Here is a 25,913-nt window from a genome sequence, read left to right on the forward strand (position 1 = left end):
CACTGATAATTGTGAAATGATAAATTCCAGTGTCAAATGTAGGGGGTCAAAATAGAACAAGAACTCCATTCAGCATAATTGCATGCAAAAAAATACTTATACAAATAATCTGCTTTGTAGGAACTGCACATTTTCCTCAAAAATATCCATCAATATCACAAACAATTTTTCTACCCCATACCTCAAAACGAGTGCAACTTTCTAAATAGTGGGTCTTTTTCAGATTCTAGTATAATTTTCATGCAATATCTAGTGAATTCAAACTATTTCCCTACATAAATATTAATGTATCAGCATTAATATTACTGATGTCATTCTAAAAGAAATATCACAAGATTGCATCAGAAAAACTAAAACTACTGTGGAGCTCTTGGTGCTCTCTAAACTCGGTTGTTTGCTGCAGATGTTTTATTGCCCAAGTAGGTAACATCATCAGTGCCAGTGAGTGTGGGATTTGCTCCCTATTTACGGTATATACACCTGTGATGGTGGACCTATGGAACGTGTGCCACAGGTGGCATGCAGAGCTCTCTCGGGGGCATGCCAGCCGTCGGCCCAGCCCAGCTCCACTGCACATACATGCAAGGCTCCAGCCAGCCAGCTGGTCTTCAGTTCTCTGCCGTGGTGGGGGGTGCACCTTTGGGGAACACGCACACAAAGGGGAGCACTCACACCAGGGGAAGAGCCTTCTCTGTGGTGGCCCCGACCCTCTGGAACCAGCTCCCACGGGAGATTAGAACTGCCCCCACCCTCCTTGTGTTTCGCAAACTCCTTAAAACCCACCTCTGCCATCAGGCATGGGGGAATTGAGACATCTCTCCCAGGCCTATACAGTTTATGCATGGTATGGTTGTGTGTATGTTTGCTTTTAATAATGGGGTTTTTAGTGTTTTTAAATTATTAGATTTGTTGTACATTGTTTTATTGTTGCTGTGAGTCACCCCAAGTCTACGGAGAGGGGCGGCATACAAATCTAATAAATAAAATTTTGGGGCCTTGCACTGCATCCCCACTTCCAGGTTGGTGCAGGAGACCTTTCAGGCCCAAAATTGGGCATGGGGGCACTATGCCCCTTTTTGGATCCGGAAAGCCTCCTGCACCAACCTAGAAGCCAAAAATGGGTGAGGGGAGGAGGGCACATGTGCAGGGGAGGGTCATGCGTGCACATGGGCAGGGTGTGTGGCAGGGCTCATGCACGCATTGCATTATAAGTGCAGGCCTGTAGGTATGCTGTCGCGCGCATGTGCGCTTTTGGCACGCAATAACAAAAAGATTAGCCATCACTGGTATATACATTAGCTTCCTCTGCCAGTGCTGGTGGGAATGTGGTTTTCTCCTTGATAGTTCCTTGATTGTTTTCTGCTTGTTTCTCTGGTTTGCTGGTGTTAAGCCAAGTTCAAAAATTCTAGGGAATTCAGACAATCAGCCATTAATAAACACATAGAAAGAAAATATATACCATTTAAGAGACAACAAAAAGAGAAGGAGAAATAAAAACAGGACATATTATTCTCCAGCAGCCAATATCCAGATGAGCAGGGATTAATAAAGACACTCAGACAATCAAGCAGAAAACAACACCTAATCAAGGAACTATATCACCATCGACACTAGCGGGGCAAATTACTGTGTAATTTGGAGAAATCCTCACACAGGGAGAAATCCTCACACTGGCATTGATGATGTTACCTAATAGGGCAATGAAATGCCTGAAAACAAATAACCAAACTCAGAGAGCATCAAGACTCCACAATTTAACCAAAAGCCGCATATATTCCGTTCTTCTCAATTTTTAAAAAAATTGTATACCATGGCATTTAAAGTTTATTTGAATTATTTTACAGATGACATTCTTAGTTTTCTCATCTGGATCATTAAATATGTTAAATTTAAACAACAGCAAAATGTGCCCTTTCATTAGATGATTACAAGTGAAAGGGCCACACTTTGTCTATCAAGAAAACAAAGCAATTCTACCACACCTTTTAGGAATAAACTTTAAAAGATCCATTTGGATTGATAGAAAATTAAGAAAAGACAAAATCACCATATCTTTCAAAATGGCAATCTTAACATTTGAAAGCAAACATATTCAAGGTCAAGAAGCATGTTATATTAATATCTGGACAAAATAAAAAGTGCTTTCCTCATACCTTATCAATTGAATTCTTGTTGTTAACCGCATATACTATGCAAATTACATTTGCCTGGGACAAAGAAAAAGCAAATGGTTTATAACTGTATAAGGTTTTCCTAGCAAATATCTTAAGACATTATGAAAGGCCACTTGATAGTTCCTTCTGATATTCAACAAATATGAGATGTTAAAATTGTGAACCAGCAATTTTCTTGTAGGTTTTGTACTGTGAGCATAAAGAATAAAAATACAAAAGCATACATCTATTTTAAAAAATTGACACTTGAATGTAATTTGGTGGATTTTGTTTGGTGTTTGCTTGGTGAAGATTAGAAAAATCATAAATGGATTTGCAAAGATGTGGAATCATATGCTTCAAAATGAACTATACTTACAAACAAATTAACTGAGTTTCCCACCAAAATTTATCAATAAAAGTTTCAGCATGTGAAAAAAGTAGCCTATTATTTCACCAGAAACTTGTTCTGCTTGTGCAAAGGATATTTCTTCTCATCTTTTCCCTATCTTATTCTTTCATTGTTCCATGGGATCAGTGTTCGGAGGTTAGATTGAAAAATTTCAATCCATAAGAGGAAGTCTGCTCATTATTCATCAAATCAAGACAAAGACCCATTAGTTTATTTTTAAATCATCATGTCCACCCATTCTAGTCCAAGAAAGGCTGCCTATGATCACTCATGCCTTAGTCACTTCCCAATTGGATTACTGCAATATATTCTGCAGTGATATCCTTGAAAAATGTCCAGAAGTTTCAACTGATTCATATGCAGCAGAATATCCAATTCTGAGTGCATTGGATACAGTTTGCGTTATTTCTGTGCTACCCTGCTATTGTGAGTGCTACACTGGGCCCCAATACAATTCTGGATATAATTCAATGTGGTTATTGCCATCAAAGCCTTGCATGGCACAGAATTAAATTATTTGCGGAATTGCACCTCCCCAAAGATTTCAGTTTCCCCACCCAATCTGATAAAATGTCATCTGATGGGACCTAGGAGACATACCATTATATTGTAGTGCCTGTCATGCATAATAATTTCTTCAAGATTAGAAATATCCCAACAGTCCAGGTGTTCTGGAAGGTCACGAAGACTTGGGTGTTCCCCCAGTTGCTGGGATGTTAGTTGCACCCATCGTAGATATATAGCTGCACTGCAAGTTTGTTCAGGTAACTTAACTTGGTTTGTATTTGTGTTTTTAGGTTCTACTGTATATTTTTGATGAATTGTTGTCATAATCCCAGGGTTAGGAATTTAAAATTGATGACTGTGTAAAAATTCCAAAATAAATTTATTGGAAATGTTTTTGCTTAGGTTTCCCATCATTCTGGCATGAAGGACTTTGAAAACCTGGGCCTGTTCTTGACAACCACACAGCTGCAAGGATATATTATACTAAAGAACCACTCCAGTTAAGACATTTCAACTGACAGTCTAATGGGAAGAATGGAGAGTGAGAATGTTTTATAGCCCGAGGATAAATTCATCATGGCACAGGCTTTCCTCATTCCTACATCTGTACTCAGATAAATCATGTCTTTTAAATGATGATTTGCCAGGTGTCGAAACCTGGCTCACTTAAAGCAACCAAATCACTTTGAAGATGCAACGTAAATGTATTAAGCCTGCACACAAACAAAAACCTGTGTACACTGGGCTCCCAGCAGAATAGCCTTGGGCAAAAACAGAATCAGAGCATATATATCTTTGATCTACTATATTTTAAAAACAACAAAGAAAAAGGCAGACCTCGTGTAAATTACAGCATGATACGGGAATGCTTTTGATAATCCCATCTGGAAGGTCTTCTCCTTATTTATCCTGTCTTACTAGTTAGCATGTCAGCTATACTACAGTTGAGACAAGGTAAATATAAACCATTTGGTTTTCTGGGCCCAGAATCTGGTTCCTGTCTGATTTTTTCCCTTCAGCACTCAGGATCAATCAATCCTGCTTGCTGTGACTATTTCACTATAAGGGTACTTTAAGTAGTTCACGTATAAGGGTAGGTGAGGTGGGCATTGGGTAAGTTTGGTAGTAAACCCAGTACACATGTGTAAGGAAAGGGGGTACAATTTATCACACAATAATTTCATAATAATCGGAATGATTCTGGCTTTTCTCTTGGAAAGAAATTCACCGGGGAACCAAGTTACACAGAACAGGTAAATCACAACTATTTCAGGACAGAAGACACATTCCACTCACCTGAGATATTTCATGATGGAGCTGTTCATCGCTCTGTTCATATTCTACATGGAATAGAATGTCACAATTATTATTGATCTAGGGGTGTCAAACTCAATTTCATTGAGGGCTGCATCAGGGTTTTGTTTGACCTTGGGGCCCCAGGGTGGGCATGGCTAGTTCAATGTCACTCTTGCTAGGGATGCCTGTGGTGGCCCATGTGCTCAGCTAGGGAAAACAGGCTCTCAAGCTGTGTTTTCAGCTGCGACAGACTCCTGAAGCCCTCTGCCAGGGAAAACGGAGCTTGGGAGGGCCCCACGGGGCAGATCTAAGCACCCCCCAGGCCAGATTTGGCCTCTGGACCTAGAATTTGATACCCCTGATCTAAATGATCAAATAAATGCCAGTTAGTACACTTAAATAGTTAAAAGACAAAATGTTTTCCAGTCTTGAATCAGATTTTTGGTTGAAAGGCATTATCTCAAGCATAACATCTTTTTCATTTTGCACTTTGAAGTATTTGCGAAGAAGTTAAACAAGAATACGGCATTAAAATGTGCTTTTTCTCTATTCAAATGCATATGGTATTTTAATGTTTTTAGCAATTTCTGCACCCTCATTTGCTAAAACAACCCCTAATTCTACAGGTTGCAGTGTACTGTATCAACTGTAGGTAGATGCATCTCAGAACTGCTAGACAAATTCCTTGTGTGTCCAATCACACTTGGCCAATAAAATTCTATTCTATTTTATTCAAAGCAGTTTGCACCACTGTTTAGTCACTCACTTGGCAATTGCTTTTGAAATTCATATACATAAAACCACAGATAAGTTGCCATAGATTAAAATCACACAAAATCGGCAATAAAATATTGGTGATATATGCTATATTCATTGTTACCAATTGATTTTCAAGATGTTCCATTACACCTTGCTCTAAGCATTTGCCCACAAGTTGGGATATATAATAAATCAATTTCCACATAGTATTCTAAATTTCTGTCACCAAACATATTCCCAAGCCATACGATATGCTATTCCACATGTACTTTATACTTTCTATCAACCTATTAAAAGCCAGCTAGGAAATCCTTGTTTGGCTGGTCTCATTTTAACTACACAAACACTAGCATTCTAAAGCCAGAGAAAACAAAGATCACTTAAACATGCGGGTTCAATGTATTGGGAAAATAAAGTCATATGTTATTCTTTTGATTGTGCAATGTAAGACAATCCTTGATCAATTATTTATTTTCCAGTCTCGCAAATAAAGTTAGATAAAATGGGAAATTTAAAAAAGGGGAATACACTAAAATCCTGAGGAAGAGGAGGTAGTATTTGTTAAATGTGAATGTCCACCATATTTCAATGTGTATCATTTGCATAATGTAATGTAACACAACAATCAAAATTATGTAATAAGGTAAGTTATGTCTGCACTGAATTTAGATCTAGAGGATTTGTCTACTAAATGAGGTTAGACTGTCTGCTAAATTGGGGTGAAGTCTGAATTAAAATGTTGTATGCTATATGAAAAATCTGTTAAATCAAGCTGCGTAAAACCAAGGTTTTATAACTAAGTGTCACAACAAAGTATTATCAGAGTGAGGGTAACAAATGAATTTCCACCAAGTTATTTTCTTGCCTCTTATCTTAAACATAATTTGACAAATGGGAACTTTCTACATTCGCTACATCTTATAAATGAATTTAATGGAAAAAAAATACAAGGTCATTTCTAAGAAACGGACGTTTGGTAAAGATGTGCTTCTCCCATTGACTCTTCCAGCTTCTCCCATTGACTTTGCTTATTGGAAGTCGGCTGGGATGGTTAAAAATGGTGATCGCATGACCTCAGGACAGTGCAACTGTCATAAATACATGCTAGCTGCCAAGTGTCAAGTGTCTGAATTTTAATCATGCGACTATGGAGATGCTGCAACAGCCATAAGTATGAAAACCAGCCATAAGTCACTTTTTCCAGTGGCTTTGTAACTTCGAATGGCCACTAAACAAATGGTTACTAAGTCAAGGACAACCTGTATACTTTCCAATTTTCAATTCAGTATCTCAGTTTTCAAGAATAATCCTGAAGTGCATTAGTATGTTGTATGGCAATGCACATATATAAGATTAAAGAAACAAGCTAGAAGGATTTGTCTTCATGCCAAGTAGTATCCTAAATGGATATATTGATATTAATGTGGATGTTTCTCCAGACTAAAAAGAAAAGAATATTTATCAATCAATATTCAACAAAATGTACGAAGCACCACTTTCAATTATATATTTTATTTATTTATTTGTTTATTTGTTTGTTTGTTTGTTTTATGCCGCCCTTCTACTTAGACTCAGGGTGGGTTACAACATGTTAGCAATAGCACTTTTTAACAGAGCCAGCATATTGCCCCCACAATCCGGGTCCTCATTTTACCCACCTCGGAAGGATGGAAGGCTGAGTCAACCTTGAGCCAGTGATGGAATTTGAACCACTGACCTACAGTCAGATTTAGTGGCCTACAGTACTGCACTCTACCTGCTGCTCATTTGGATGCAGATTATTATAACAGGCAATTCCAGATTTGCTTTACATTGAGTGGAACCTAAATTACCTGCACCAGATCCCTAAATACCTATGGTAGTTCTTTATAGTTACAAACAGATGACAGGCTGGCACCTGGCCATTATATACTTATTTCATAATTTAGCTGTCATGCATCTTCTCCATTATCTTCCTATCTTAAAAAAAATCCCCATTTAATATGTTTCCTGACATCTATCAAGCTGCCAGAGAATACTGGGTCCCTTGGGAACATGTCAGAGGAAATGGTTCCATTTTAACAGAAGTAGTTTTTATAACCCAATTCATTATTTTATAAAGGACTAAACTATTATTGATGGATTTGTGAGAATAAGATAGGAGCAAAGAGACTATTTTTCAAAAAAATCTTGATTATTAGATGCATAAGTTCTAAAGACAGAGAAGCACTATCAGTTGGGTGGAAGAGAGGATTTTCAATACATAACCTTGGAGCTCTATACGCTACTGCCTATATTCTTCCTTTATACACCTGATGAATTGTTCTTTGGTGCCTCCATTCCCAGAGCAGCCAAACCTTAATGTACAGTGGTACCTCGAGATACGAGTTTAATTCGTTCCGGACCTGGGCTCTTAAGTCGAGCAGCTCTTATCTCGAACGACTTTTCCCCATAGGAATTAATGTAAATAATTTTAATTGGTTCCAGCCCTCAAAAAACTCACAAAGTTAGTCTAAATTATGCAGAAAGACATGTTTTTAATGAAGAAATGTACATGTACATATAAATGAATAATGAAGTTTCTTTCACTTAACTTGTAAACTTTCTTAAACTTTTAAATTTACATATGTTCAACTTCTCTGCCACCCAATCCTGTAGGACAGAGGTCCCCAACCCTTTTTGCACCAGGGACCGGCTTTAAGCGATCAAGAGAGGAATGGGTGAATGAATGGACGGAGGGTGGGAAGGAAGGAAGGAAAGAGGGAAGGGACAGGAACAGAGGAAGGAAGCAAGGAAACTTATGAAAGGGGAGAGTAAGAGAGGAATGAGTGAAGGGAGGGAGGGAGGGAAGAAGGTGGGAAGGAGAAAGAAAAGAAGAAATAGAGGAAGGGAAGGTAAAAGAGAGAAAGAAAAAGAGCAAGAAAGAAAGCAAGAAAGAAAGAAAGAAAGAAAGGGGGAAGGGACAGGAACAGAGGAAGGAAGCAAGGAAACTTATGAAAGGGGAGAGTAAGAGAGGAATGAGTGAAGGGAGGGAGGGAGGGAAGAAGGTGGGAAGGAGAAAGAAAAGAAGAAATAGAGGAAGGGAAGGTAAAAGAGAGAAAGAAAAAGAGCAAGAAAGAAAGAAAGAAAGAAAGAAAGCAAGAAAGAAAGAAAGGGGGAAGGGACAGGAACAGAGGAAGGAAGCAAGGAAACTTATGAAAGGGGAAAGTAAGAGAGGAATGAGTGAAGGGAGGGAGGGAGGGAAGAAGGTGGGAAGGAGAAAGAAAAGAAGAAATAGAGGAAGGGAAGGTAAAAGAGAGAAAGAAAAAGAGCAAGAAAGAAAGCTGCAAGCACCCCCCCGAGCCCCCCAGGCCGGCTGCAACCTTTTAAAACACGCGCGCCGCTTCGCAGCTGTCTCCTGAAGCCGAACGCGGAAGTTAGCGTTTGGCTTCAGGAGACAGCTCCTTGGCGCTTGTATCTCGAATTTGGGCTTGTAAGTAGAACAAAAACATCTCTCCCCTCCCAGCTCTTATCTCGAGTTGCTCTTAAGTAGAGCAGCTCTTATGTCGGGGTTCCACTGTATGTCTCTTTTTTAATTTATAAAAACAGAGGCATTACCTGAATAATCCACTATATGGGTTGGCACTCTTTCAGGGGTAACATCAGCTGGGATAGTGATTTCTTCAGCTCGTGGAGGAACCTTGGTGTATGAAAAGCAGAAATCTTAGTTAAATGCTCAATTATTACATAAATTGAAAAATTTGTAACCTGTAATAAGGGAAACTCAGCAATTACCTATGATGCACTCCTCCCCTAAAGCAGGAAACTACAAACCCAGTTAAGTAAAACAAACTTTTACTAAGTGCACCTTATTTGATTTCGCCAATCTCTATTAAGGAAATTCAACATTGCACATAAACAATCCAGTTTGTTCCAAAGTCATTTTATGACTGCTACATAAATTGCTATTTCTAACAATTCCAAGTACAGTAATACCTTGTCTTACGAACTTAATTGGTTCCGAAACGAGGTTCGTAAGGTGAAAAATTCGTAAGACAAAACATTGTTTCCTATAGGAATCAATGTAAAAGCAAATAATGTGTGCAAACCCATTAGGAAAATCCAAACTTTAAGGCGGCAGGCGGACAAAGTGAAGGCTAACGGAGTGGAGACAGACAGCAAGGAGAAGTGAGGAATGGAGGTCCTAACAAAGGCTAACGCCGCCCCAAATCGCTCCCCCAAAAGCTTCGTATCTTGCCCCAAATCTCTCTAAAAATTGCTCCCCCAAAAGCTTCATATCTTGCCCCAAATCTCTCCAAAAATCGCTCCCCCAAAAGCTTTGTATCTTGTCCCAAATCTCTCCAAAAATCGCTCCCCCAAAAGCTTTGTATCTTGTCCCAAATCTCTCCAAAAATCGCTCCCCCAAATGCTTCCCATCTTGCCCCAAATCTCTCCAAAAATCACTTCCCCAAAAGCTTTGGAAGTGATTTGGGGTGGCTTAGGAAGCTTTTGGGGGAGCGATTTTTGGAGAGATTTGGGGCAAGATACAAAGCTTTTGGGGGAGCGATTTTTGGAGAGATTTGGGGCAAGATATGAAGCTTTTGGGGGAGCAATTTTTGGAGAGATTTGGGGCAAGATACAAAGCTTTTGGGGGAGCGATTTTTGGAGAGATTTGGGGCAAGATACAAAGCTTTTGGGGGAGCGATTTTTGGAGAGATTTGGGGCAAGATACAAAGCTTTTGGGGGAGCGATTTTTGGAGAGATTTGGGGCAAGATACAAAGCTTTTGGGGGAGCGATTTTTGGAGAGATTTGGGGCAAGATATGAAGCTTTTGGGGGAGCAATTTTTGGAGAGATTTGGGGCAAGATACAAAGCTTTTGGGGGAGCGATTTTTGGAGAGATTTGGGGCAAGATACAAAGCTTTTGGGGGAGCGATTTTTGGAGAGATTTGGGGCAAGTTAGGAAGCTTTGGACTGGCGATTTTAGTAGTGAGATGGGGTGAAGGAAGCAGCAGGCTAGGGGGGATTTTGGCAGCAGGATGGGGCGGATGCGGGGAGCAGAGGAAGCGGAGGGCTAGAGGGGAAAGTAGCCAGGAAATGGGGCAGCTCCCCCAAAAGCTCAGGGGGCAAGCCTCAGGGGCAAGCAAAAGGGGACGGGGAATTCTGGCGGGGAATTCCCATGCAAGCAAATGGGAAATCCCGGCGGTGACAGTAACAAGGCAGGGAAATCCCTTCGGCAGTCAGATAGCTCATTTGCGGTAGGAGAGCGCAGGCACAGTAAGAGAGCCCATGGACCCAGGCTCAGGTTTGTAAGACGGAAACGGTTTTTAAGACGAGGCAAAGAAATCTTAAACCCCCGGTTCGTATCTCGAAAAGTTCGTATGACGAGGGGTTCGTATGCCGAGGTACCACTGTACTTCTGCTACGCAGCTTTCTAAGCAATGAATCCCATGACGAATAAGGTTTGATAAGAAATGATAGCATACAGCTAGAACATTATATACCTTATCATTGATTTTTCACAGAACATAATGGATAACAATGGAACTCTTAGAGCTTTCCGTTCCATTCTCAGACATTCAATGATTTTTACCAAATCATTCATCACAGTAGTCAGTGTCATATACTGGCATATTTTAGTCTAATGGAAATTATGGCAATAAAATCTTGCACGCTAATGATCGAAAACATATTATTATACTGTGAGAAACTTGTCACTCATAATATCAACCACGAATAGAAATGGCAGCAATATATCCTAATGGTTAATATATTAAATAACTTTCACATGTTAAATTTGCAAATTTCATTACATAATTTCACACATTTTTGAAAGCTTATAAAGGAGTCACTCATTTGTGTATCTAGAAGAAAAGAGCATAAAATATATACAGTAGTTTTAGAAGCAAATACTTAGTGTCTAATATGACTCTAAGCTTATGATTTAGGAGTTTGTGTATTTCTATTAAAAATACAGTGGTACCTCTATTTAAGAACTCTGTGACTAGTTTCTTAAGTAGAAAAGTTTGTAAGGAGAAGCAATTTTTCCCATAGGAATCAATGTAAAAGCAAATAATGCGTGCAAACCCATTAGGAAAAGAATAAAAGTTCAGAATTTGGGTGGGAGGAGGAGGAGAAAGTAGAGGAGGAGGAGAGTTGCTGCCAAAGGAGGAAGGTGAGGGGAATCAAAAAAATTCCAAACTTTAAGGCTTAAAAAAAAAAAAAAGAGGGACTCTGAGGCGGCGAGGAGGAGCACGCACCTCCCATATACCGGGTGTGAGGCTGCCTCCCATACACTGACTGCTGCTACCTGCTGCCTCTTCCTTCCCATGCTGAAGGGCTCCCCTCTCCTCTCGCTCGCTCGCTTTGTAGCCGGCACCTTTCCTTCGCTGTGGTGACTCCTCGGCTGCCCAGAGCAAAGGGAGCGTTTCTTTTCTCTGGGCGCTGGCAGAGGTTTATTCCCTCTCCAAGTGCCCAAAGAAAGGAAAATGCTTCGCTCACTCTGGACTGCCAAAGCCTCCTTAAGCGCCACCGAAAGGCTCCTCTGGCAGCCCCGAAAAGCCCGAGATGGTCGGGATTAAAGAGGAAATGGCAGGAAACTGGCCGGGCCTTCATGCCGCTCTCAAATTTCCTGGGAAATCTTTCCCGCTCGGGTTCTTAAGAAGAAAATGGTTCTTAAGAAGAGGCAAAAAAATCTTGAACACCCGGTTCTTATCTAGAAAAGTTCTAAAGTAGAGGCGTTCTTAAGTAGAGGTACCACTGTATAGTAAAACATGAATAGGTTAACCAGAGGATGCATATCTGTTTATAATGAACATCTATCTGGTATATTGACAAGTGTGCAATTATTGTGATTTTATATAACTTACAATTATACAATATATGTAAAGATACCCTTTACAGATGATGGCAATGATGTACTCTAATTTGCATCAAACATCATTAGCAAATGTAACTCACAGCAGAATGCTGTCCACTGTATGTGTAATCTCAGAGGTGGGTTCCTTGTGGTTTGGACCAGTTCGGCTGAACTAGTAGCAAACCGCTGGTGACATCATATTGATGTCACGGAAGTAGTTCGGTTGGTGCCGATCTGTGGGCACCATCATCTCTTTTTTTGTTGCAGTTTCTTAGATATTTTTTTGGGGGGGAGGGGGATTTTTTTCCAGTATTTTTATTCTGCACATACGCCGAAGCTGAGTTGTTATGCATGCATCACCAACTTATTTTTGACTGTTTAAAAAAAATTGGTACTGTGCATATGCATGTGCAAAGCACCCACGCAGCATGGCTACATCGCATGGAAGGAAGCGAACTGCCAGCAAGGTAAGTTAGAATCCACCCCTGTGTAATCTGTTACGCTGAAGTCCAGCAAACTGAAATTTAATTTCACAAGGATTTTTTAAAAATCGAGTGTCATGAAAACTTACCTCTTCAGAAAATTCTTCACTGACAAGAGACATGATAAGTGATGTCTTCCCAACTCTGGCTGTGAAATTGAGAAGATGAACATTTCTGAAGAAATTCCATAGGTAATTCTTGGCCGGGGGGGGGGGGGGTGAGGGATAGTGTCAAAGTTACTATCAGCAATAGTATTGCTAACCAGCAATAAAACTGTAGACAAACCCTTATTAAAAGAAAAATAGTCATGGTTCTTTGAAATGACAAATATAAAAGTAAGGCAAGTACAATCAATATGGTGAGTACTACAAAACTTTCTCACTTTTTAAAAAGACAATCTTAATATAGGTCAGCTAATAGGAAAAAAATACCCTTGCATGAATACACAGCAGTACTGTAGTCCCCAACCTTTTTGGTGCTAGGGACCAATTCTGTGGAAAGCAATTTTTCCATTGACTAGAGGGGGAAAAGAATATGGTTTTGCATGCTACCTAGATCCCACACGTACGTAGATGAAGCTTCACTTGCTGGGGCAGCTTGATTCTTTAACAGGACACAGGCTGGTACTGGTCCATGGACTGGAGGTTTGGCAATCCCTGATATACAAGAATGTCTTTCCAAAGATTAAAAGTTCAACATCCTCATAATAAAGAATTCTGGAGTTCAATTTAACAAACGAGACCTTGGCAAAGTACTGCACTGATCAATGCTTTTGAAGACTACTAGATCACTATATACCAGGATAGCAATTGATTGTGACTTTCTTTCTACAACATGCTTAAGTAGGTCAGGTGTAGATTGGTTAGAACAGTGATTTTCAACCTTTTTTGAGCCGCGGCACATTTTTTACATTTACAAAACCATGGGGCACATTGAGCGGGGGGGGCGCTAAAAAAAGTTTGGACAAAAAAATTCTCTCTTCCTCCCTTTCGCTCTACAGTATTTCTCTCTCCCTTTTTTTCTCTCTCTCTCTCTCCATCCCTCTTTCTCTCTTCCTTCTTTCCTCTTTTTTGCTCTCTTTCTCTCTCCCTCCCTACTTCCCTCCAGTGTTCTCTCTAAATTTTTTTGGGGGTGGGCGGAAAAGTATAGTGTCTGAGCGGCAGTCCCTTCGGGACTGGGCGGCACAGAAATAATAATAACATTTCCCTCTCGGCTTCTGGGCAGGTTTGGAAAACTCTGAGTTGATGATGATTTTTAAGTGAGCGATTGTTCACTGCTCAGCTTAGAGGGAACTATGCTTCCCTCTATGTCTTTCTCTCTCCCACCTTCCCTCCCTCTCTCTCTCTCTTGCTTTCTTTCTTTCTCTCTCTTGCTCTCTCTCTTGCTTTCTTTCTCTCTTGTTCTTTTTCTCTCTTTCTTTCTTTCTTTCTCTCTTGTTTTCTTTCTCTCTCTTGCTCTTTCTTTCTCTCTCTCTTTCTCTTGTTTTCTTTCTCTCTCTGAGCTTCGCGGCACACCTGACCATGTCTCGCGGCACACTGGTTGAAAAACACTGGGTTAGAATATCTGGGGAACATCATAATCAGATCAAATGATCTAGTCAAAGGGTCCAGTCATACGTAATTCCAAAATGGATTTGGTCTACCTTTTGTGATTATGCTCCCCTTTTATTTTTTAACAAAATCTGACTAGATTAAAGGCTTGGTGTGGAAACAGGGGTTACATCAGGAGTAAAATGCTCTAGGTTTTGGAGGGCCAATCATTCGTTGGAGAGCTGGTTGTGAAGGCAGCACATGGCTCCGCCCACGATCCACCATTTGGATTCTTTTACCTTCTGCACACACACAGAATGCTATGCGCATGCGCAGAGAGTAAAAGAACCCAAATGGCAACATCCAGGTGGGTGGGTGGATCCTTACACGGCCTTCGTGTCCAGCTCTCCAACGATCGACTGGACTGCTCGAACTGAGAGCTTTTCACCCCTGGATTAGATTTATAGCAGTATTGTTTTTGAATGAAAAGCAAACTGTATTTATTATAAAGAGTTTGAGAATAAAGAAATGTCAGAAGAAACACCCCAAATAATGGCCCAGAATTCTCACTACAGGCAGTCCCTGCAGTTTAATGACTGTTTGAAGCTATAATGGCACTGAAAAAGTGACATGACCATTTTTCACACTTATGACCATTGCAACATCCCCACAGTCACATGATCAAAATTCAGATGCTTGGCAACCGACTCATATTTGTTAGGACTCTGCCCATAATGTTATATAATGGCAATACGTAAAGCAACAATATGCATTATAACTAAGCTATGTCCGTTTATCTGAAGTGTTGCAGACTGCCACAAGAGGGAACTACAGTTCATAGCTTCTTTCTCTGAGTCACCCTCTTGGTTCCTCTTTGTCTGGCTACTCACCGTTAGGTTTGCTCTGCATTTTCTCTGCAATCTCTCTGTATTGTAGTTATATATTAAAGCTAAAATGTGTTCAGGCTTAATATCTTTGTTTACTGATTATGACAAAGACAGCTGGTAAGAAAGACTAGGTAATTGGTAATATTTGGATTGTTATTCTGATTTATTATGTATATAACTTTAGATTGTTTATCTGAATATGTTATTTCTCAAAGTAAACTTTAATTCAAGTTAGTATATCTGTGTGTGGCTGAGTAGTTATTCACAACTAATCTCAATCTAAATGTTTCTGTGTATGCACAACCTTGGTAAAAAAAGGATTACTCTGCTCATACGTTAACAATATTTATGACAATTGCAATGCCCTGGGGTCATGTGATCACCTTTTGTAACCTTGAAACAAATGTAAGCCGGTAAACCAGATTCATGTAACAACCAGATAATAACTGCAGTGGTTCACTTAACAACTGTGGCAAGAAAGGTGGTAAAATAAGGCAAAACTCACTTAACAAATGTTTCACTTAGTAAGATAAATTTTGGGCTCAATTGTGGTTGTAAGTCAAGGACTATCTGTGTATAACTATGAAACAACTGGTAGATATCGTGTGATATTGTCATTTAAAGCAAAAACTGTCATTTCAATGAAACAGAATGAGACACATTTAAGTAAGAAAGAATAGGAGAAAACTACCGTAACCTACTTCTGTCTGAGCCAAGGAAACTTTTGATGCTGCAGCTTCGGAAGATTTATTTTTAAAAGCCTTTTAAAGTCTTTGTCTGACAGGAAGAACTGAATGTGCATAATGACTTCATGCAAAATGACTGTTGGCCCAGGAAATTCAAATGACTCTGTGAGTTTCCTAAAGTTAGGCCTTGTTGAATCTTGCTATCAGAAATAAAAGTTCTATTAATACCCTTAAAACTGGTACATCACTGAATCTTCTTGCAAATGGGCATATATGTATTTCCTTAAGAGATATGGTTATCTTTTTTCATGTTTGATTTGTATATAACTGGCATAAAAAATCAATAATGATAATAATATCTTGACTGAGCTTGGCAATGCAAGCTTACTTTTTACTATCCAAGAGCATGTCTTTTTGCCTGTGAGGACTGGATTGGAATAATTTTCCTTTCTTTTTAAAAATATCCTTCATATATCAATCAAAATCAACCATTAAAAACCCAGCAAGTAGCCATCTCTATTTTAATATTGACTTTGTATGGCATAAGACTAAAACATCAACATTACACTCCACCTTGAAGCTAATAACCTACTTTCCAATAAACAATTTGGTTTCAGAAAAAAATTATCCTGTAATCTACAACTCTTACAATGTAAAAACATTTGGACCACTCAACTTGACCAAGGTACTGTAATCCAATTGATGCAATCTATATCGACTTTTGCAAAGCCTTTGACTCAGTTGTCCACGACAAACTTCTTCTGAAACTCAAATCCTACGGCATCTCTGGACTACTACACAATTGGTTAACAGCATTCCTATCTAACAAACAACAAGTGGTCAAAATAGGAAGTGCCACTTCTCTTCCTGCTCCTATTAACAGTAGTGTCCCTCAAGGTAGTGTTTTAGGACCCACACTATTCATACTATACATAAACGATCTTTGCGATTGCATCACTAGCAATTGCGTTCTCTTTGCAGATGATGTCAAACTATTTGATACCACCGACAATGCTGCTACCCTTCAAAAAGTCTTTGACCACGTAGCAGAATGGTCTAAAACCTGGCAACTTCAAATCTCCACCACTAAATGCTCTGTCTTACACATTGGTAAAAAGAATCAGAATACTAAATATAAACTTGGAGGAATTGAACTTATTGATAACCCTCAATCTGTCAAAGACCTTGGTGTATTCATATCCAATGACCTAAGTCCTAGAACCCACTGCAACAACATTGCCAAAAAGGCTTTAAGAGTTGTTAACCTAATTCTTCACAGCTTCTTCTCTGGTAATTTTGAACTGCTAACAAGAGCTTACAAAACATTTGTCAGACCAATCCTAGAATACAGCTCGCCTGTATGGAACCCACATTGCATATCTGACATCAACACAATTCCAGAAATATTTCACAAGAAGAGTCCTTCATTCCTCTTCTCACAACAAAATACCTTACTCCACCAGACTTGAAATTCTTGGTTTAGACAACTTACAACTCCGTCGTCTCCATTCCGACTTAATTATAGTTCATAAAATCATATACCAAAATGTCCTACCTGTTAACAACTACTTCACTTTCAACCGCAACAACACATGAGCACGAAATCGATTTAAACTAAATGTCAACCGCTCCAAACTTGACTGCAAAAAATACGACTTCAGCAACAGAGTAATCAACGCCTGGAATGCACTACCTGATTCTGTGGTTTCTACTCCTAACCCCAAAACCTTTAACCTTAGACTAGCTACAATTGATCTCTCCTCTTTTCTAAGAGGTCTGTAAGGGGCGTGCATAAGTGCACCATTGTGCCTACCGTCCCTGTCCTATTGTCTACTTTTTATCATTGCTTATCTAATGTTTTATATGTACAAATTATCACCCTATAATTGTTTGACACATAAATAAATATAAATAAATAAATAAATAATAAAATCAAGGGAACTGCTTTGTGGAAAAACAGAATTTTGATTCCTATTTACTGCACATAAAGACACATCTTCATGTGTAGTACAGTGTTCCCTCGATTTCCGCGGGGGATGCGTTCCGAGACCGTCCGCGAAAGTCAAATTTCCACGAAGTAGAGATGTGGAAGTAAATACACTATATTTGGCTATGAACAGTATCCCAAGCCTTCCCTTAACACTTTAAACCCCTAAATTACAATTTCCCATTCCCCTAGCAACCATTTAGATTATTACTCACCATGTTTATTTATTAAAGTTTATTTTAAAAAATGTTTCTTAAAGGCAATGACATATGACTTCATCGGGCGGGGAAAACCGTGGTATAGGGGGGGAAACCGCAAAGTATTTTTTAATTAATATTTTTGAAAACCGTGGTATAGACCAGTGTTTTTCAACCAGTGTGCCGGGGCACACTAGTGTGCTGCGAGACATGGTCAGGTGTGCCGCGAAGCTCAGAAAGAAAGAAAGAGAGAGAGAAAGAAAGAGAGAGAGAGAAAACAATAGAGAGAGAGAAAGAAAGCAAGAGAGAGAGAGAGAAAGAAAGGCAGGGAAGGAGGGAGAGATAGAGCAAAAAAGAGAGGAAGGAAGAGAGAAAGAAAGAGGGATGGAGAGAGAGAGGAAGGAAGAGAGAGAAGGAGGGAGAGAAATAGAGCGAAAGGGAGGAAGAGAGAGAGAGAGAATGAGAATTTTTTTGTCCAAACTTTTTTTAGCCCCCCACTCCCCCCCCCGCTCAATGTGCCCCATGATTTTGTATATGTAAAAAATGTGCCGCAGCTCAAAAAAGGTTGAAAATCACTGGTATAGACCAGTGATTTTCAACCTTTTTTGAGCCGCGGCACATTTTTTACATTTACAAAATCCTGGGGCACACCACCAACCAAAATGACACAAATTAAATAAATAAATAAATAAATAAATACATACATACATACATACATACATACATACATACATACATACATAACCCCCTCGTATATACAATCCCATGTAACATCCCCTTATAAATACAGTCAATCATCAATCATCCCTACTCAAATTTATATCTCATTTCTGGGTACTTCTCCTGTCTTTCCCCCTTTTCTCTCTCATGTTTGTCATTTCTCTCTCTTCCTCCCTTTTTCCCTCATTCCTTTTCCCTCTCACTTCTCCTCTTTTTCCATCCCTGTCTCTCTCCCCCCCTTATGTGTGTGCGTGTGTGTATACACACTGGAACCATTTCCAAAACCAGTTGAGGGCTGGGGTTTTTTCTCTTTTATTCTTTTCAAAAAGAGGTGTGGGCTGGGGGGCATTTCTTATTATTTGGGTGCTTTTTACCATATGCTTCAAGAATCACCCCTCTCTCTCTCTTTTGTTTCTCTCTCCTCTCATTCTCTGCCTCAATCATTTCTCCTTTTTTCTCCCCTTTTTGTTCTCATTTCTCTCTCTCCTTTCCTCTCCCTATCTGTCTCTCTTGCTTTCTCTCTCTCTTGCTATCTCTTTTTCTCTTATTTTTTCTCTCTCTCTCTCTTGTTCTCTCTTATTTTCTTTCTCTCTCTCTTGTTCTTTCTCTCTCTCTATTTCTCTCTCCCTCCCTCTTTCTCTCTTTTTCTCACTTTCTTGTTTTCTCTCTCTCTCTTGCTTTCTCTCTCTCTCTTGTTTTCTTTCTCACACTCTTTCTCTCTCTTGTTCTCTCTCTTGCTATTTCTTTCTCTCCCCCCTTTCTCTCTCTCTCTTTCTCACTTTCTCTCTATCTTGCTGTCTGTTGCTGTCACTCACTCTCGTTCTCTCTCCGTTCTTCTCAGCGGAGGTCAGCGAAGGTGATATTCAATGCCGGGAGCGCGCGGGCGGTTGCGCGTGCTCCCTACCCCACTGCTAGCCGCTCGGAATATTCAAAATAAGAAAAACCTTCACCGGCGAAGGTTTTTCTTATTTTGAATATTCCGAGCGGCTAGCAGGGGGGTAGGGAGCGCGCGCAACCGCCCGCGCGCTCCCGACATTGAATATTACCTTCGCTGGCCTCCGCTGAGAACGGAGAGAGAACGAGAGTTGGGCCATTTTTTGTCTCCTGCGTTCTGGGTGCGGGAGGAGCCACGCCGAAAGGCAGGAGACAGCGGAGGAGGAGAGGGGGCGGGCGGGGGGCAGCGCCGAAAGGCCGAGGGGGTCGGAGGCACCGTGGGGAGGCAGGGGAGGCCGCGGCTCCCTTCCCTTCTGCTGCCGGCGCCTCCCCGCCCCCCCCCCCCCCGCGGGCTGGCAGAGAGATGAGGAGCGCGCTTTCGGGGAAGCGACGGTGCTTTGGGGAAGCGACGAGAAGCCATGGGCGCGAGGGGGCCGACTTTCAAAGCAACCTTTGCCGGCCTCCCGTGGGAGGGTGCCAATAGCGGCGGCGGTGGGGGGGGCAATAGTGGGGGGGCGAACCGCCTCGCGGCACACCTGACCATGTCTCGCAGCACACTAGTGTGCCGCGGCACACCGGTTGAAAAACACTGGTATAGACGTTCCGCGAAGTTTGAACCCGCGAAAATCGAGGGAACACTGTATATGAAAGCCCATACATAACAACAAATTTGAGGGAACTGCAAAAGGAGAGAGAGCATTCAATGTTCTGTTAGCATTTGTTCTGCTATCACCAGACACATCATTTTTGCTTTAAATTTACCCAATAAATTTACCTGTAATCAACAAATATAAATGGGCACAAACTTGGTATATTTAAAAAATTAAGGATTTGTAAAGTTCAGCCAAGCATTTTCATCAAATAAAAATTATACAATTCCTTTAGAAATGTAAATTTACAGATACATTCACGTATACATCTGTAGCCATGGGTGCAACTACCAGCACATATCAATCCAAACAACTTCAATATCACCAAAGAATATTTTTCTATGGTACTAATGCACTTGTTCAGGTTCAAGCCAAATACCCAGAAAGATAAATTTATGCAGGGTGTTATTTAGGTTTCCATGCTTCACAGATTTAATAAAAGTTATTAAAAATGTCCAAAGGAAAAGTTTACATTGAGACATTTTAGCTTTCTAAAATATTAAACTGGTGGTAATGCTACTAAAATTGAAGCACAGTATTTCCAGAAAGTAGCTCATGTCCTCATTCTGTTTTCAAAAAACATGAGTTGCCCACACAATTAAACTTCAAATACTTCAAATGTGTCATAGCACACAGCTAAAAATATAGTTTAACAATAGGTATATTTCTAGTATCTTTCATGCCTGAATCCTAAAACACTGACAATCGCAGGTGGTCCTTAACTTACAACCACAATTGAGTCCCATATTTCTGTTGTTTAAATATTTGTTAAGTGAGTTTTATTTACCTCATTGCACAACCCTTCCTGGCCACACTTGTTAAGTGACTTACTGCAGTTGATAAATTAGAAACATAGTTGTTAAGAAAATCTGACTTCCCCTTTGATTTTGCTTGTCAAAAGGGTACAAAAGTTGATCACATGATTTGGGACACAGCAACAATCATAAATATGAGTGAGTTGCCAAGCGTCTGAGGTTTGGTCACGTGGTCATCGGATGCTGAATGGTCACTAAATGAATTGCTGTAAATCGAGGACTATCTGTATAGTAGCAGACTATACAGATCTGTATCTCTACACTGTATCTCTTAATGTGGAATCCTTCACTGCTATGCTTCGATTTTATACTGAATGTATGGAATATGGCTGTGAATGCACACAGGAACATTTAAATTAGTGATGTGCAAAGTATTTCAAATTTTAAAAAACAACCTCTACACATTCCAATGCAGTTCTGGTCATTCTGGAAACATTCCAAAACAATTTCAGCTCAAAATATTTCCAGAATTGTCAGTCTCATAAATACAAAACTGATCTTGACATGAATGGACTTGGGAGGAGATGTATAATATGTGTAATATAGTGTTCCCTCGATTTTCAAGGGTCCGAACTTCGCAAATAGCATATACCACGGTTTTTCAAAAAATATTAATTAAAAAAATACTTCGAGATTTTTTTTCGTATACCACGTTTTTCCCCGCTGGGTGACATCATACGTCATCGCCAAACTAATAATTTTTGCAAATAAATAACAAAAAAAATAATTATTGTTAATAAATGTTTATAAATATCAGGATCAAGAAGTGTCTTATTATTACTTACTAGTAATAATGGTGAGTAAATAGAATAGAATAGAATTTTATTGGCGAAGTGTGATTGAACACACAAGGAATTTGTCTTGGTGCATATGCTCTCAGTGTACATAAAAGAAAAAGATATCTTGTCAAGAATCATGTGGTACAACACTTAATGATTGTCATAGGGGTCAAATAAGCAATGAAGAAGCAATATTAATATAAATCTTAGGATACAAGCAACAAGTTACAGTCATACAGTCAACGTGGGAGGAAATGGGTGATAGGAATGATGAGAAAAACTAGTAGAATAGAAGTGCAGATTTAGTAGAAAGTCTGACAGTGTTGAGGGAATTATTTGTTTAGTATGGATGTTAAGGGAATGGGATGTTAAGAGAATGGATAAATGGATGTTAAGGGAATGGGAAATGGTCATTTAGTGGTTTAAAGTGTTAAGGTATGGCTTGTGATACTGTTCATAGCCAAAAATGGTGTATTTACTTCTGCATCTCTATTTCATGGAAATTCGACTTTCGCGGGCAGTCTCGGAATGCATCCCCCGCGAAAATCGAGGGAACACTGTAATATGCACTACATACAGTATTATGAGGATTATAAAAAAAATTACATCAATGTTTCTGTCAATTGCAGTGAAGCAAATCCATTTTTTCTAGAATTGAACTATCCTATGAAAAGTTATGAAACCAACTTGGCTCTAAGAGGACACAGTTCCATAACAATGTCTGCATGCACATTTTTAAAAAATATTATTTTCAGGCTATACGGTAAAAATTAAACAATACATTCTAAAGAAAAGCATGTATGAACCCACCCCTGTCAAAGAATGCTTTAGAGTTTTTTGTTCCTGGCAAACATCATTTCCCTAAATAAGAATTCTATTTTCTAAATTTAGACTCCCGATTTCAACAGTCACTAGATAAATCAAAGCACAGCTTGAAGATTTTGGTCTCAGACCAATCTTCTGAGCAACAACGGTCTTGTCACATGTATGAAGCATGTGTACTAACATGAAGCATTTCTGACAGTGCTGTTCCCAGCAGCTAAAACTCCCTCTGAGAGCCAGTTTGGCGTTGTGGTTAAGTCACTGGGACAGAACCCAGGAGAACGTGAATTCTAATCCCAATTTAGATACAATATCAGCTGGATGGTCTTGGGACGGTCATTCTTTTTCAGCCCTTAAGAAGAAAGCAATAGCAAACTATTTCTGCAACCTTGCCAAGTAAACTGCAGGAATCTGTCCAGACAATCACCGGGAGTCAACATTGACTCTAAGGCAAGCACATGCAAACACCCACCCAGAGTTCTTGAGAATTACACTAACATTGAGAATGTACAGCCTACGTTCAGATGGTTTTAAATTCAACTTCTTTGTGCTTATTCTGACAGCAATATAGTCTATTGTCTAATCCAGTGTTTCCCAACCTTGACCTCTTGAAGATATTTGGACTTCAACTCCCAGAATTCCCCAGCCAGCAAATGCTGGCTGGGGAATTCTGGGAGTGGAAGTCCAAATATCTTCAAGTGGCCAAGGTTGGAAAACGCTGGTCTAATCAACAGAACTGTATGAGAAGATATGTTTTGATCAACACACTTTGTCTCAAATTGTACTTTATTATCAGCAGGCTGACCATGATAGGATTTTCTGATTTTAAAAGTTGTTTGCAATCTGCATAAAATGAAAAGTCAAGTACGGTAGTTCAAAATGCTACCTTACCTACGGCTTTATGATGCAAATCCCAATGCTTGCTTTTAGAAAACATTTTTCAAGGTCACACAACCAACCAACAAGTCAGGAGACAGGATAATAATCTCTTTGAACAACTCTTTCTTTATTTAAGTCTTCCAAGAAGATAAATTGCACTCTCCAATTCTCACAGATTATTTTTAACACCATTGACCTGGAAATTCAAACTAGACACAAATGAACTAATGTGTACATTCTCAGTGTAAGACTGTGCATACCCAAATAAATAACCTAATGCCCTCTGGAGGTTTTGGATTTTATCTCCCATCAGTCTCCCTATAGTGACTAGCAACAAAAATATATATAATTGTACGAGATCAAAATCTCTGAAATGCGCCAGGTTGCTCTCTTGAGAAGAAAACATTGGAACTCCTTCTGATTTATAAATATTTTACAGTGTCTGGCAGGTACATATGCAACAGCCTTCTAAGTAATTTAAAAGAAAAAATGAAGGGTAAAAAGAGAAAACAACCACAACAGAATTAGTATTCTCAATTCCCACCTAAAATCTCATCAAGGCACAAACAGAGCTTTAAGGAAAAGTCCAAACTCTCAATTCTTGAATATTCTAAATATAGCAAATCAATCAAAACTATTTTAATCAATTAATCCCTCAATCAAATTTCACCAATAATTCATAATTGCTGGACTCACAAGATATCAGAGTCATTAACATTCAGAGCAATCTTGGTATCTTTACATAGAATTACGGTAGCATCCAGTCATCTATTTTCTGACACTATTCACCCATTATTTTTCTTTAATATACAACCCAAAAAAGCACATTTCATGACACACTCATCAGAAAATAAATCTTCTCCAACTTGTTACGCAAATTAGGTTGCTGCTCATTCTGTAATGAATATGCATTCACAAAGACTTCAACCTATAAGTAGCATGCCACATATTTAAATTATGGACCTAACAGTTTGTATTCCATATGCGGTACAGAACACTTAATAGCCAAGCATAACACGTATGCCAGAAGACAGATTATAATTATCAAAGACATGGAGTAGTCTATTTAGTAAGTAACTAGATCTGAATTAATTGTGCCATGTGAGTGCCAGATATTTTGGTCTATAACTTCCATAGGCAACAAACAGAATGACCAGTAGTCAGGGATTGAACAATTTATAAGTCAAAAGATCTGGAATCTAATATATTTCTAGAGGTGCCTTGTCAGTTTACATTACTTCTGTAGGAGCATACTTTCAGCAAATATATTTTTATCTCGGTGGAACACAGAATTGCATTTTGCTGTAAAATACATTATTAGGACATCTGCTGAGGGAGCATACAGTACTCTGGACATACTTGTCCAAAACCCTGTTCCGAAATCCATATTTAGAACTAAAACGAGTCAAAAAGCCTTAGTCCCAGATCTCCAGTAAGGTTATGTTTAAATAATCAATGAAAGACTAGCAAGAGTATGTATCCTACAGTGAGCAGCTGATTTTTTTTTTTAGTGAGGGGTTGGGACCGAAGAAACTTTGTGAGTCTTATTTTGAGGGAGGACAGCTGGTGCCCTTGTGACAGCAACTTGCTCCTGCATAAAAAAGACAACCGCTTTGATCCAAAATATAAGTTTGAATCTGAGGAGAAGGGCGCCATAGAAATCTAATTAATAAAATAAATAAATAAATAAAAACAAACAATGTGAGGTGGCCCTGACAAAAGATGGAAAGCGAAGCACCTTTTTTTTCCAGGTGTAAATATTAAATTCTGCATTGGTTGCCGATCAGTTTCCGGTCACAATTCAAAGTGTTGGTTATGACCTATAAAGCCCTTCATGGCACCGGACCAGAATATCTCCGGGACCGCCTTCTGCCGCACGAATCCCAGCGACCAGTGAGGTCCCACAGAGTTGGCCTTCTCCGGGTCCCGTCAACTAAACAATGTCGTTTGGCGGGACCCAGGGGAAGAGCCTTCTCTGTGGCAGCCCTGACCCTTTGGAACCAACTCCCCCCAGATATCAGAGTTTCCCCCACCCTCCTAGCCTTTCGTAAGCTCCTTAAAACCCACCTCTGTCGTCAGGCATGGGGGAATTGACATGTTCCCTCCCCCTAGGCTTATAAAATTTATGCATGGTACGCTAGTATGTATGATTGGTTTTAATTTGTGGTGTTTTTTAAATTAACTTAAATATTAGATTTGTTTTACATTGTATTGTTATTGCTGTGAGCCGCCCCGAGTCTGCGGAGAGGGGCGGCATACAAATCTGATTAAACTAAACTAAACTAAACTAAATTCAATTGCCCCTTTCTACATCCCAATCTGTCCCTCCAATGAATACAGATCCAAACATTAAAAATAAATAAATAAATAAATTAAATTAAATATGAAACCGTCTCTGGGTGCCCATCGAAATAGAGTTGGGATGAGATTACCTAGGGTAGGTATGCCCTCCTCAGCAGGTGTCCCAATAGGGTATTTTAGAGCCAACTTCAACATTATACCCAAAGAGTTCTGTTTTCCCACTGAGATAAAAACACATTTGCAGAATATTCCTTTTATCCCTTCAGTTTTGCTCTGCCTCTTTGCCTGCCCTGTTCTGAAACG

The 25,913-nt window shown here is 39.6% G+C and overlaps 1 protein-coding gene across 4 annotated transcripts in view; it reads right to left on the bottom strand.

Annotated features, from left to right (window-relative positions):
- RHOT1 (ras homolog family member T1) overlaps positions 1-25,913 on the bottom strand; it is a 58,869-nt gene that overhangs the window by 31,673 nt on the left and 1,283 nt on the right. For all 4 annotated transcript variants that reach the window (XM_070740438.1, XM_070740436.1, XM_070740439.1 and 1 more), the window contains exons 2-5: positions 12,515-12,573; positions 8,704-8,785; positions 4,369-4,412; positions 2,154-2,207 (exon numbers count right to left, since the gene is read on the bottom strand). In XM_070740438.1, coding sequence (XP_070596539.1) covers positions 2,154-2,207; positions 4,369-4,412; positions 8,704-8,785; positions 12,515-12,573 — 239 coding nt within the window. The remainder of the gene's footprint in view (positions 1-2,153; positions 2,208-4,368; positions 4,413-8,703; positions 8,786-12,514; positions 12,574-25,913) is intronic.

This window comes from Erythrolamprus reginae, chromosome 2 (genome assembly GCF_031021105.1).
Source record: "Erythrolamprus reginae isolate rEryReg1 chromosome 2, rEryReg1.hap1, whole genome shotgun sequence".
Lineage (NCBI taxonomy): Eukaryota > Metazoa > Chordata > Lepidosauria > Squamata > Dipsadidae > Erythrolamprus > Erythrolamprus reginae.